Raw genomic sequence first — 11,058 nt, 5'->3', positions numbered from 1 at the left:
GTACAGCGTGGGGGACAAGCTGCTGGAGAACTTCCCGGTGCAGGCCACCCTCTTCTTTTATGAGGACTCGGGAAGCGAGGAGGAGGAGGAAGAAGAAGAAGAAGAAGAAGAAGAAGAAGAAGAAGAAGAGGGGGATGATGAAGAGGAGGAGGCGGCAGGGGATGTGACCGCGGGACACCCGCAGTATGCTGGCAGCCCCGGCTCCAGCAGACCGGCGTGAGGCAATAGTCAGGGGAAGGCAGACCGCGCTGCGTGCGGCAGCGGGGCCAGACCCGCCAAACTCCGGCCAACTCCCGGGGCCGCCCCCGGGCCGCGCCTGCACCGCGCGGGACCACGGCGGAGCTCAGGACTACGACTCCCAGCAGCCACCGCGGCACCGCCCAGCAGCCGCAGCCCGCTCTGATTGGCTGCCGAGCCATCCCGACCTGGGGGAGGAGCGTGTGGCCCCGCCCCTCATCCCCATCGCGAGGGGAAGGCGGCGCGCGCGGGTCGGGGAGGGGCGCGATTGGCCGAGAGGATGGAGGGGGCGTGTCGGGGGCGGGGCTTCCCCTCCCCTGCCCGTCGGCGGGAGGGAGCGGCTGCGGCGGGCGCGGGGCCGCCATGAGGTACCGGCGGGGATGGGGTGCGGCAGCGGGGCCGGGGGGGAGGAAAGCGGAGCCGGGGGACCGCGGCTGCGGGGCTGGAGCGGGAGGGAAGGGATGCGGATGGGGGGAGCCGGGAGCCCTGGGACTGGCGCGCTGTGTCTGGGCTCGCTGCGAACAGCAGAACGGAGGAGAGGAGGAGGACGTGTCGGTGGGGCCGAGGGTGGGGCTGGAAACCCCCGCATGGCCGAGGAGGTGGGCTGGGGGGACACCCGCTGTGGGGTGACAGGTGACATGGGGGACCCTGTTGTGGGGTGACAGGCTGGGGTGCTCTGCCATGGGGTGACAGGTGAGTTGGGGGACCCTGCTGTGGGGTGACAGGTGAGTTGGGGGTCCCTGCTGTGGGGTGACAGGTGAGCTGGGGGTCTCGGCTGGGGGGTGACAGGCTTGAGGGCTCTGCCGTGGGGTGGCACTGAACGCTGAGGGGGGACCAGAAAGCCCCTGCACACCTGGGCAGGTGGGCTGGGGGTCCCTGCTGCAGGGTGACGGGTGAGCTGGAGGGTCCCTGCCGTGGGGTGGCTCTAGAAGCAGAGCGCAGTGGGGATAATTCCGAGTTGGGTTTGGGCACAGAAGGGGCCGGGCTGGGGGCTGCCAGGGCAGTGTGAGGACCAGCCTGTGAGCAGGGTGGCGAGTGAAAGCTGTTTTGGGAGGGAGAGGCTTCCTGTCCTGTCAAGCGTAGCCGGTGTAGCCTCTTCTCCTCGCCGTGGATCTTGGCACGGAAAACCCCCAATATAGCTGGGATCCAGCTGAGCCGCTGGCACCGCGGCTACGTGATGCTGGCACAGTCAGCATCCTCCCTACGCGCCGTGGCGCGTCACGGTGGGCTGTGGATGCCCCCGACCCCTACCTGTGCCCCCTCCAGCCTGTCAAGGAGGTGCCACCTCCCATTGTGGACCCCCAGGTCCCCTCCGGGTCCGTGGGGCACCGGCTCCACGCACGCACGGTGTTTTCCCGGCACGATTTCCTCCTTTGGCATCAGTGACGGGAGCGGGGGCGGAGACGGGGGAGCCTGGGGGAGACACAAATGTGCGACTGCAGCATCCTCACTCCCATGGCTGCATCCCTCGCGCCTCCTCACGGTTGCCTTAGCAACCTCCTATCGATGGGGTATTTATAGAGGATGGGAAGCCGGAGGGGGGGGATCGGGAATGGGTGGGCGTCTGCTAGGTCAGCCTCCGGCTTCAGGCTTCTCTAAGCTTGTGTAGGGGCAGGAGGGATGCTGCTCCCCTTGGTGTCAGCGTGTGCAATGCTCCAGCTTTTCCTCCTTGCTGGAGCCAGGGGAGGTGGCTAGGAATTTGCATGTGGAAATAAAAATAAGCTTCTGGGGCGTCTGCCCCTCTCACCAGCAATGCTTATGCTTGGAAGCTTGTGTGCACCTCCCTGATTGTGGCACTGGGTGCATTGACACAGATACATGGAAGAAAGTAAAGGAGTGTAAATGAAATTAAACAACATTAAATTTGTTGCCTGATGTGTGACGTGAGAATATCCTTTCTGTGTCTTTGTTCTCCTGTCCATCAGAGGGGGAGAGTGCCTGTAACAACGAGGGTTTGTGTGGAAACTGTGGCATGTTCTCTGTGCTGTGATTTCTTTTATCCTGGGGCTTTGGGTCTCTTTGTAAAAACTGATGACAGCAGAAGTGGGTCAGGTGGTCTCTGCTCAGAGCCTGTGGGGGAATTCATGGATCCAGAGGCCTCTCACATCCCCCAGAAGGGCTCAGAGAAGCAGGATTGGGCTGCTGGGCGCTGGAGGCAGCAGATCCCTCCCATATACTTCTGGTGCTCTTGCTTTCCCTTGCTCTTGCTTCAGCTCTAGACTGAGGTTTGCAATCTGAGCTTCCCAAACTGTTGGGAAGAAGCTGCTTTTTCTCTCTGGACACAGCTCCAGGCTTGCATGCCCTCTTGCCACTTTACGGTGCAGGAGCCTTGGAAAGCACAGCAAACCTGATGTTGGCAGGGAGAGGTGCTCCATTTACTGGAAGGTGGCTGTTGTGAGGTGTGCTGGTGTGCAGCATCAGCCCTTCTGTGTGCCTGCCTTTTATGTGAAAGGAGAGCTGTGATTCCAGCCCTGCTGACCCTGTGAACAGCTCTGCTGTTCCTGACCCCACTCCAGCAGAGCAGATCCAAGTGCTTTTGGAATAACTGGATATCTAAAGTCCTGGGCCTGAGACCAGCATGTGGTTTAGTTCCTGCTGTTTCTAACCATGCTTGCTCCTTCATCTGCAATAAATCCCTGTAGGAGCTGGGTAGTCCTGTCCCCTCTGTCTCCTGACAGAGTTGTGGCTTTGCCACAGCAGGTGTCACACGCAGCAATGGTCAGCCCAGGGCAGTCTGATCCATGAGCATGGGAAACAGGCAGAAATCCTCTACTTCTGCACGGCTTTGTTTAACTTCTCTGGGGTTTTGTTTAGTTCAGTTTTGCTTTTGAAGCACAAAAGGTGCTTGTCCAGCTGGAGAGCTGTTCTGGCTGTGCAGGGAGCTCTGTCACTCTTGCTGCTGCCCTTAGCTTGGCCCAACAACCAGATTGTGGGTAGGAGTTGCAGAAGTGAGAACTGGCACGTCTGTGAAGTTGCTCTAAAATAAGATGATTGCTTCACCTGTATCCATCAATCTCTTGTGGAAGGAAAGAGCACCAGGCTGCTCCCAGCAGTCTGACATCTCATTTGCTGGTGAGAAATGGGGTCTATCCTTCATCCAGTTTTTCCCTTCCTAATTCGCTGGTCTGCAAGGGCCCTGCTTCTCCCTGGGACCTGCTCCAGCACTCTGGGAGCTGAGGGTGTCCTGAGCCCCTCCAGGCAGGCGAAGAGCAGGGAGGCAGCTGGAATCCTTGGCTCTCTGCAGGGGCGCTGCTCAGCTGGGATCTGTTGTGGGGTCCACCACTCAACGCCATGCTTTCTGCATGAATCTGATCCTGGGCGATGGAGGTTTGGACTTTGAAACCGGGCTGGAAATTTAAGCAGTCAGTGACTCTCCTGTTTTCTTCCCTGCAGGTAGGCAGGAGCCCCCCTTGGCTGAGTGAGGCAGCATGGCAAGTAAGTGCTCCCTAGGCAAGACAGAGAGGTGGCGGTGGTGTTGGAGGAGAGAAGGGGGATGTTTGACAGCCACCTCTCAAGAAAGGGGTGCCTCTGCATTTTGGGGGGTGTTATCCTTTGTGGGGAGCAGCTGCCATCGGCTGTTGGCCCTGGGTGAGATCTGGGGTCCGGCCTGACTTGTGCTTCTCTCTCCCCTCTGCAAGGTGGGAGTCGAGAGGAGGTGCTGAAGGTCTGACCTCTCCGGGACTACCCGGAGGCTGCAGCATTTCTGTCTCTGTGTGGTGCAGGACGGGCCTCCCCAGGGCTCTCTGGGCTGCCTGTCTGCACTGACATCTCTCATCCACAGTGCTCCTCATGCCCATGACTGGCACCCTGCCAGTGCCCACCCTGGGGGCCACACTGCCTTGTGTGGCCGGTGGCACCATGGCTCTGTGTTCTGTGGAAGCTGCCGAGCTCAGCCCCACCCCGAGCTCGCTGTGGCACACCCAGAGCTGTGCTGGGCCAGCACTAAAGATGGGCTGAGACTGACGAGGCTGTAGAGGGGTGTGTGGTCTGTCCAGAGCCTCCCTCCTCACTTTCTTGGGCAGCCTGCATGGAGGCTCCGTGCCCTGGTGTGATGGGAGCATAAGGAGAACGGCAGTAATGAAGGGGGAGATGGAGAGATCTGTCTGGGATCTCAGGATTTGCTCGGAGTGTCACCAGAGCCAGCTGTGAAGGTGGAGGCAGGAGCCACGCTGGGGAGGAGGAGGACCCAGGGATGACAGGTATGCCTTCCTTCATCATCTGTGCTGTGCTTGGTGCGGGAGGGAGCAGAGAACTTCAGGCAGTGTTTTTAAAAGGCTGCTTTAAATCTTCATTTAATAAGGAGGGTGCCCAGCTGGGTCCCTGCCTTTCTCCACTGCTGCCTTTTCTCCTTCCCAGAGCTCAGGTGCTGGCTCACCAGCATTTCCTGATGGTGGGAGGTGTCCCCTGTGGTGGCAGTGTCCCCTGCCAAGCTGTCCCCTTCATGGTGACCCTGATGTGCAGGAGGGGATGTGGGCAGGTTGTCCACCACACGCTCCCTGCCATCCCTGGCTGTTCCTCTGCAGGCACAGCCACAGTCCTTCCCCAGGGAAGCAGCCCCAGGGTGTCCTCCCCAAGCAGGGCAGCTGAGACATGGGGTGGTGTCCACCAGGGGCCAGCAGCACCCCAGGAAACCCAGCAGGGATGAGGTGAACCCAGCCCTTGCTCCTGCTTCCCCTGCCTAAAGCTCTGATCTTTCCTGAGCACCGGTTCTCCAGCTGGTGTGGGGAGGCTTGGAGAGGCACAGGGGATCAGCACTGAGGCTGCTGGGCATTGGCAGGTCCCCTCAGCCCTGTGGTTTGGGGACAGGACCTGCTTGGCTGTCTGCTCTTCATGTCACTTGGGGATCCAGTAGAGATGAGAGGCTCATTTCCTGAAGGCCAGTGGTTTTCCTGCTCTGGTCCTGAGCCACGTGGGAGCTCTTTGCACTTTCAAGGGGAGAGAGCAGTGACTCAGTTTCTGCTCTCCTGCCATTTCTATGTCCCTGAGGGAAATCGCATGTGGGGAAAAACACACACCTCTGTCACAGCATGCTTGCAGTTGGGACAGTGCTTGTGATACCTGCCTGCCTGTGTGTCTGTTTTTATTTCCTACCTTAGTGGCCAGCTCAGCATGGCAAAGCAGGGAAAGGTGACTGCTTTCTGCAGGGATGGAAAACCCTGACAGTGAGATCTGCAGGCAAGCTTGTTGCTCTAAGATGTGCTGAGGAAGTTGAAATCTGAGTCTCAGGCTCAAGTGCCAAGGAGGGGAGAGTTTATACCACGGCCTGATCAAGGTGGGAGGCAAAGGAGGTGAGGCCAGACTTCTCCAGCAAAGTGTGGGACATTTGCAGAATGAATGTTGTCTTTGTAAAAATTCATCTCCTTCTGGAAAGGCTCAAGACAAGGCCAGCCTGCCAGCCTGTTCCCTCTCCAGCCAGGATAGGCCTCCTCAACTGTGAAAGCCAAGGCAAGCTGATCCCTGCCCTTCTGCAAGATGCCTTCTGTGCCTCTTGAAAATGCTTTTTCGGTTGTTCTTGTAAAAAAAAAAAAATGGTTTGCATAATAAAGTCGATTCTGAGGGAAGATCTGTGACTCACATCATTCATGCTGCTCTTCATTCACACCTCAGTGGTTCAGCCCTCTGCAAACTCTCTCACAGAAGCAAGGCATTAATAAATCACAAGGGGAAAATGCATCTACACAGCACAAAAGCAGCTCAGTGCTTCCAAGCCCAGGATAGTGTAGCACAGTAGTAGTTGTTTCTTACACCATGATCTTGTCCCTGTTGGTATTTCCAAATACTCTCACAAATACCTTGCTGTATTGTTTCAGCAGCAGGATACATGGAAGGTAAAGCAGAAGGAAACTTGCCTTTCTCCCTGGCAAAAGGCTCCTAAGGAAGGAAGTTGGTGGCTTTTCGCTGACTGTTTTGCTTCTGCAGCCAGTATTTTGTTATCACCTAGCTGGTCAGATGGGAGATTCTATCCCCCTGCCTCCTTTGACGCTGCTGCTGTGTGAATGGGTTCACCTTGTTGATCCAGTGGAAAACTGAGCCTGAAGGAGGTAAATAAGTTCCTGTGGATCACCCAGCTGAACTGATTCATCTTCCCAAGGGAAGCAGCAGGATTTTGTGGCTTGGTGGGAAGAGTTGGAACCAGCCTACAGCTGAGTGTGTTGAACTGCGTTGTGGAAACACTCATTCATGAAATGTGTTCTTGGATCTTGGAAGGATCATGTTTTGCATAAAGTTCCTGCTCTCTGAGCAAACAGTTTCTTTGCCTCCTGTGCTGTTGCAGGTCCTGGCAGGTGCTTTCCTCCTGCACCCTGTGGAGGTGTCCCTCCTGCAGGATATGGGGGAGAGGCTTTGATGTCTCTGTTGCTGGGAGGAAGGTGCTGTTCCTGCTCTGTCTGGCTTCAGGACTGCATGTGCTGTGGGAAGACTTGAGGAGTCTCCCAGGCTTTGGGAGCAGAGGAAAACTTGTGAGACCTCTGCACCAAAAAGTGGGGATGAGAATGTGATGCTGTGTGAGGAGAGGTTGCTCAGGCCCCTGACTCATAATCCCCTGTGCTGTCCTTATGTTTTGGGGATGTTTGCCCTTGTTATCTTGGGCCTGGGAGGAGTCAGTGGTTTCTCTGGTGCCTGAACAGAGTCCTTGATGCCACTTGAGCTTGAGCAGCTGGCAGCAGGGACACCAGCTTCCAGCAGGCTGTCGTGTTGAGCTGTGGGCTGTGAGTTCCTCTCGGTGCTGGCCCCGTGTCCTGGCAGAGCTCTGTGTCCCAGCCCTGTGGGATCTCCCTTGCCCTGCAGCAAAGGGGCAGAAAGACGAAATCCATCAGGGGTAGAAGGTTGAAAACAAATATTTTTTGAACCTTTTGTCTCTTCCTCAGTTGTTCTGTGTGGCTGCAGCTGCCGCTTCTGATGTCTCTAGCACCTCAGCCCTGACAGGAGGGCTCCTGGTGCCACATGGGCAAACCCCAAGAGTCCTGTGACCCTTTGGCTGTCCTACCTGCTGTCCTACCTGATTGCAGCCCCGGGTTTTTGGTGTTGGGGATGCATGTAGTGTCAGGAAGCTGGGTCGGGAAGTTTGGCTGGGCAGAGGCCGGGTGTGGGGTTGTCCATGCTCAGCATGTCTCTGCCTTGTGTGTTGCAGTGTTCTTGGGGGCCAGGAATGCCCACTCACTCCTGAAACGCTTTCCCAGAGCCAATGGCTTCCTGGAGGAGATCCGGCAGGGCACCATCGAGCGGGAGTGCATCGAGGAGGTCTGCAGCTACGAGGAGGTCAAGGAGGTGTTCGAGAACAAGGAGAAGACGGTGTGTTTGTCCTGCACTGCTCCCCAGGGCATGTGGGAGGGCTCACACCTCAGCAGGCTGGAGACAGAAGGAAAGCACAAGGGGAACAGCCTCTCCTGTTCCCTTTGTCCTCTTCTGGCTGCAGGCAGCATGTTGTGGCCTCACTTCCCAGCATGGCTTTCCCTTCCCAGGCAATGGCCTCACCTTGCTTTACCAGGACACCCTGCCCACAGCTGCAGCTGGTGTTCCCATGGCATGTGTGGCAAATCTGTGCTGTTGTCCATTATTCTCTAGGCTGGGCTTGGTGTGGAATAAATTTTCCCTGCTTGATATGGGGGCTGTTGAGGGACGTTCTCAGGACCTTTTGTGTTGCCTCAAGTTGAAGGGGTGGGGGACATCCAAAATGCTGCCCCTTTCGTGGGCCTGGGGAGGGCAGAGATTATTGCTGGTGGTGGTTGGGGTCCTTCTCCCACCTGCAGCACGTGATGGTTGTTTCTCTGTTCCCATCACAGATGGAGTTTTGGAAAGGCTACACCAGCTCTGTGTACTCTGTCAAGGACCCCGGGCACAGCACGGAGCGCTCTGACGCTATGTACGTGGTGGTGCCCCTCTTGGGGGTGGCTCTTCTCATAGTCATTGCCCTGTTCATCATCTGGAGGTGCCAGCTGCAAAAGGCCACCCGCCACCGCCCTTCCTATGCCCAGAACCGTTACCTGGCCAGCCGGACGGGCCGCAGCCTCCCCAGGGTCATGGTGTACCGGGAGCGGTCGCAGAGCCAAGGGGAGACCCAGTACCAGCGGGAAGCCAGCAACCGGGGGGCTGGGGATGGCAGAGCCGGGGGCGCCCCCCAGCCAGACAGCACCCTCTGCCCACCAGAGCATTCTGTCTCCGTCCTCTCCAGACTGTCCAGTGCCACCCCCCCGCCTTCCTACGAGGAGGTGACGGGCCACCCGGAGAGCAGCAGCGGCGAGGAGACCAGCGTGTCCTACAGTGACCCTCCACCCAAGTACGAAGAGATTGTGGCCACGGCCCCTGCCGCTGGCAAATAGCGGGTCTGCCTCCCTCTGCCTCTTCACACACTCACACTCACCCAGCCACCCTCTCTTCGCCATGCCTGGGACCTCCTTCAGGTGTCTGTCAGGCCCTCATCTCACCTGTACAATCTGGTGCCATCACACAATAGCCTTACCCTCCTAACCAAAAATAGCTGTCCCCAGGTGGGGTGAGGCAGGGCTGTGGGATGGCTCTGGAGCCAGCCAGCCATCTCCTGCCCCTCACTCCCCACTCACGTAAGTGCTGTAGCAGCCAGAGCAGAGCAGCAGCTTGTTCCTGGCTCAATGCAGGGGTCTCCCCACAGTGCATTTGATTTCCTCACTTCCCCCTCAAACTGACATAACGTTTCCCATGATCAGAGCAGCCTTGCTGCCTCCCTGGGCTGCTGCTCAGCCTCACCCCATGTCCTCACTGAGCTCTGTTCTACTGCTCAGGGCTCTGATTAGGTGATGGAGATGCAGGATTGATGTGGCAGACTTTTGTCCATCCCCTCAGTTGGTGGGGCCAGCTCTGTGGGGAGATGGTGCTTCCCCCATGTGGATTTGTTGCCAAGTGGAAGTGGGAAGGCCGGTCCACACTGTGGTGCCTGTAGTGGTATTTGCTGTGTGGAGATCAGGGAGAGACAGGAAGGTGCTCTCTGATCTCCTAGATCTCTTTGGAAAGGGAGAAAGGGCTTGTGGTGGTCTTGTACTTGAGGTAAGTGACTTTGGAGTAGCAGGGCCTTTTCCTGGTGCTCTCTGCTTTCCCCCTGTGGGTGCTGAGCAGCTGGAGGTCTGGCTGCTGCAGAGCTGGCCAAGGGGGTTGTCTCTGACCCTGAGCGAAATGTGGTCTCATGGCTTTACGTGATGGGGATCCAACTCTCTCCTGGAGTGTGGCCTATCCTGTGTCTGCCCCAGAGCTGAGAGCCTGCACACAGGCCAAACCTTCCCTCTCCCTACCCCAAACCTCTCTGCCCTGCCTGGCCCCTCTCTCAGGGGCTCTTTGTCCTCCAGAGCAGGTAAAGTGGGATGCAAGACCCCACTCTCCTCCTGACCTCCCGGCTGGGCTGAATGTTTGGTGTCCAGGGCTGTGGCACGGAAGTCCAGCTGACAGGGGCGGGAGCCACATGCTTTGACAGTCAGGAGCAGGGCCAAGCCCTGCTCAGGTGGTTGTGTTGCCAGGGCAGGGTAGAGCCAGGTGCTTTGCTGTGGGATCAGTGTCCCCTTTCCCTGGGCAGCTGCCTGTAGGGTCCAGGCAATGGGGCTGTCCTTTCCCAATCGTATCTGATGGATTAATACAAGGGTTGTGCTCCAAGCCCCCAGAAGCAGCCCAGGAACTCCCAGCACTGCCACCACCTGGTGTTCACCCAGCACCAGTCTCTCCACCAGCACCAAAAGGCTATTGTCCATCCATCAGTGGCCTGCATCCCGCCCAGCCCCAGTGATGCCCTCAGCCCAGAGCTGAGGCTTGCCCAGCGTGGCTGCTCCTGGGGCAGGACATGCTGGCACCTTGTCTGTCCCCTCCCCAGCCTTAGCAGATTGGGGTTATGGGGAGACCTGACAGTGAGCGTCAGGGCCAGAGCCTGGAGAACACCAGAGGCAGACACAAGGGTGCTCTGCATCCTCTGTCTTTGATGCTTGGTCATTATCCCTGCAGTTTGTATTCTGTAAAACTTGGTATATTTCTGTGCAAAAAAAAAAAAAAAAAAAAAAAGGTATTTATTAAAAAACCCTCACTGTCTGAGTGGCACGGGGTGGCTTTTTCCCACAAAGGATGTTGTGGAGGACAGTGACACCAATGACCCCTACCACGGCTGCGGGACCGTCCCCAGTGAGGATGGGAGTGTCTGGGAGTGAACCCCATAGATCCAACTGGAGCCCTGAACTTCACCTGGGCATGTGGTATACTCTGAGAAACCCAAAGGGTGTCCTGTGAGCCCTGAGCTGTCAGCAGGTGAGATGCAGAAAGGTTTTCTGAGGGTCTTGGAGGAGATTGAGGTGCACAGGTTGTCCTGCTGTCCTCCATGTGCTCCTAAACCCCTTAGATAATCCCCTTTAAATAGCAAGACTAGGGCAGTGGGGGATTTATTTTAAGTCCTTTCAAACCCAGATTTTACGGTCAGGTCTTGGGCCCTGTCCCCATTCAGAAGTGTTTAAAAGTGCCGTTAATCCCAAAGGGATCATTTTATCTCTGCGGAGGAGCAGAGATTAGCTCCGGCACAGGGCGGCCGCGGGGCTGTGCTGGGCCGGGGGCTGCGGGGAGCGGGGTTTGCCCGCTAAAGTCCCGGGGATGGGGACTCGGGGAAGCTCCTGGGTGCGGTTCTGGCCCTGGCGAGAGCAATCCCTGTGCTCAGGCACGGGGCTGAGCAGGGCTGGGGACAGGAGGGCTCCCGGGGGAGCGTTAATTACCGGCTGCGGCGTTAAACGAGGGGCGACCGGCTGGACACCGGGGGAAGGGCTGGACACCGGGGGGCAGGGCTGGACACCGGGGGGCAGGGCTGGACACCGGGGGTAGGGCTGG

General features: G+C 57.8%; 1 protein-coding gene across 3 annotated transcripts; it reads left to right on the top strand.

The window, feature by feature from the left end:
• Nucleotides 1-533: 533 nt before the first annotated feature.
• On the top strand, nt 534-10,278 carry PRRG3 (proline rich and Gla domain 3). 3 transcript variants are annotated; one of them, XM_058847758.1, is made up of 5 exons: nt 534-605; nt 3,631-3,672; nt 3,876-4,436; nt 7,367-7,527; nt 8,019-10,278. In XM_058847758.1, exons 3-5 carry the CDS (start codon nt 4,430-4,432, stop codon nt 8,553-8,555), a joined length of 705 nt encoding a protein of 234 aa, XP_058703741.1. In that variant the 5' UTR covers nt 534-605; nt 3,631-3,672; nt 3,876-4,429; the 3' UTR covers nt 8,556-10,278. The 3 variants fall into 3 exon arrangements, with proteins under 3 accessions (XP_058703741.1, XP_058703743.1, XP_058703740.1); XM_058847757.1 differs by having other exon boundaries at nt 543-605; nt 4,353-4,436; XM_058847760.1 differs by lacking the exon at nt 3,876-4,436 and having other exon boundaries at nt 540-605.
• Nucleotides 10,279-11,058: the final 780 nt, after the last annotated feature.

Source organism: Poecile atricapillus, chromosome 12, assembly GCF_030490865.1.
Source record: "Poecile atricapillus isolate bPoeAtr1 chromosome 12, bPoeAtr1.hap1, whole genome shotgun sequence".
NCBI lineage: Eukaryota > Metazoa > Chordata > Aves > Passeriformes > Paridae > Poecile > Poecile atricapillus.
Note: the sequence above shows the minus strand (reverse complement) of the source record. Positions and strands in the feature narration are given on the sequence as shown.

Excerpts from the sequence above, each read along its gene's own strand:
- PRRG3 (XM_058847757.1), top strand. Across the intron at positions 4,437-7,366 it reads GGAGGACCCAGGGATGACAG|TGTTCTTGGGGGCCAGGAAT; the intron begins GTATGCCTTCCT and ends TGTGTGTTGCAG. Across the intron at positions 7,528-8,018 it reads TCGAGAACAAGGAGAAGACG|ATGGAGTTTTGGAAAGGCTA; the intron begins GTGTGTTTGTCC and ends TTCCCATCACAG.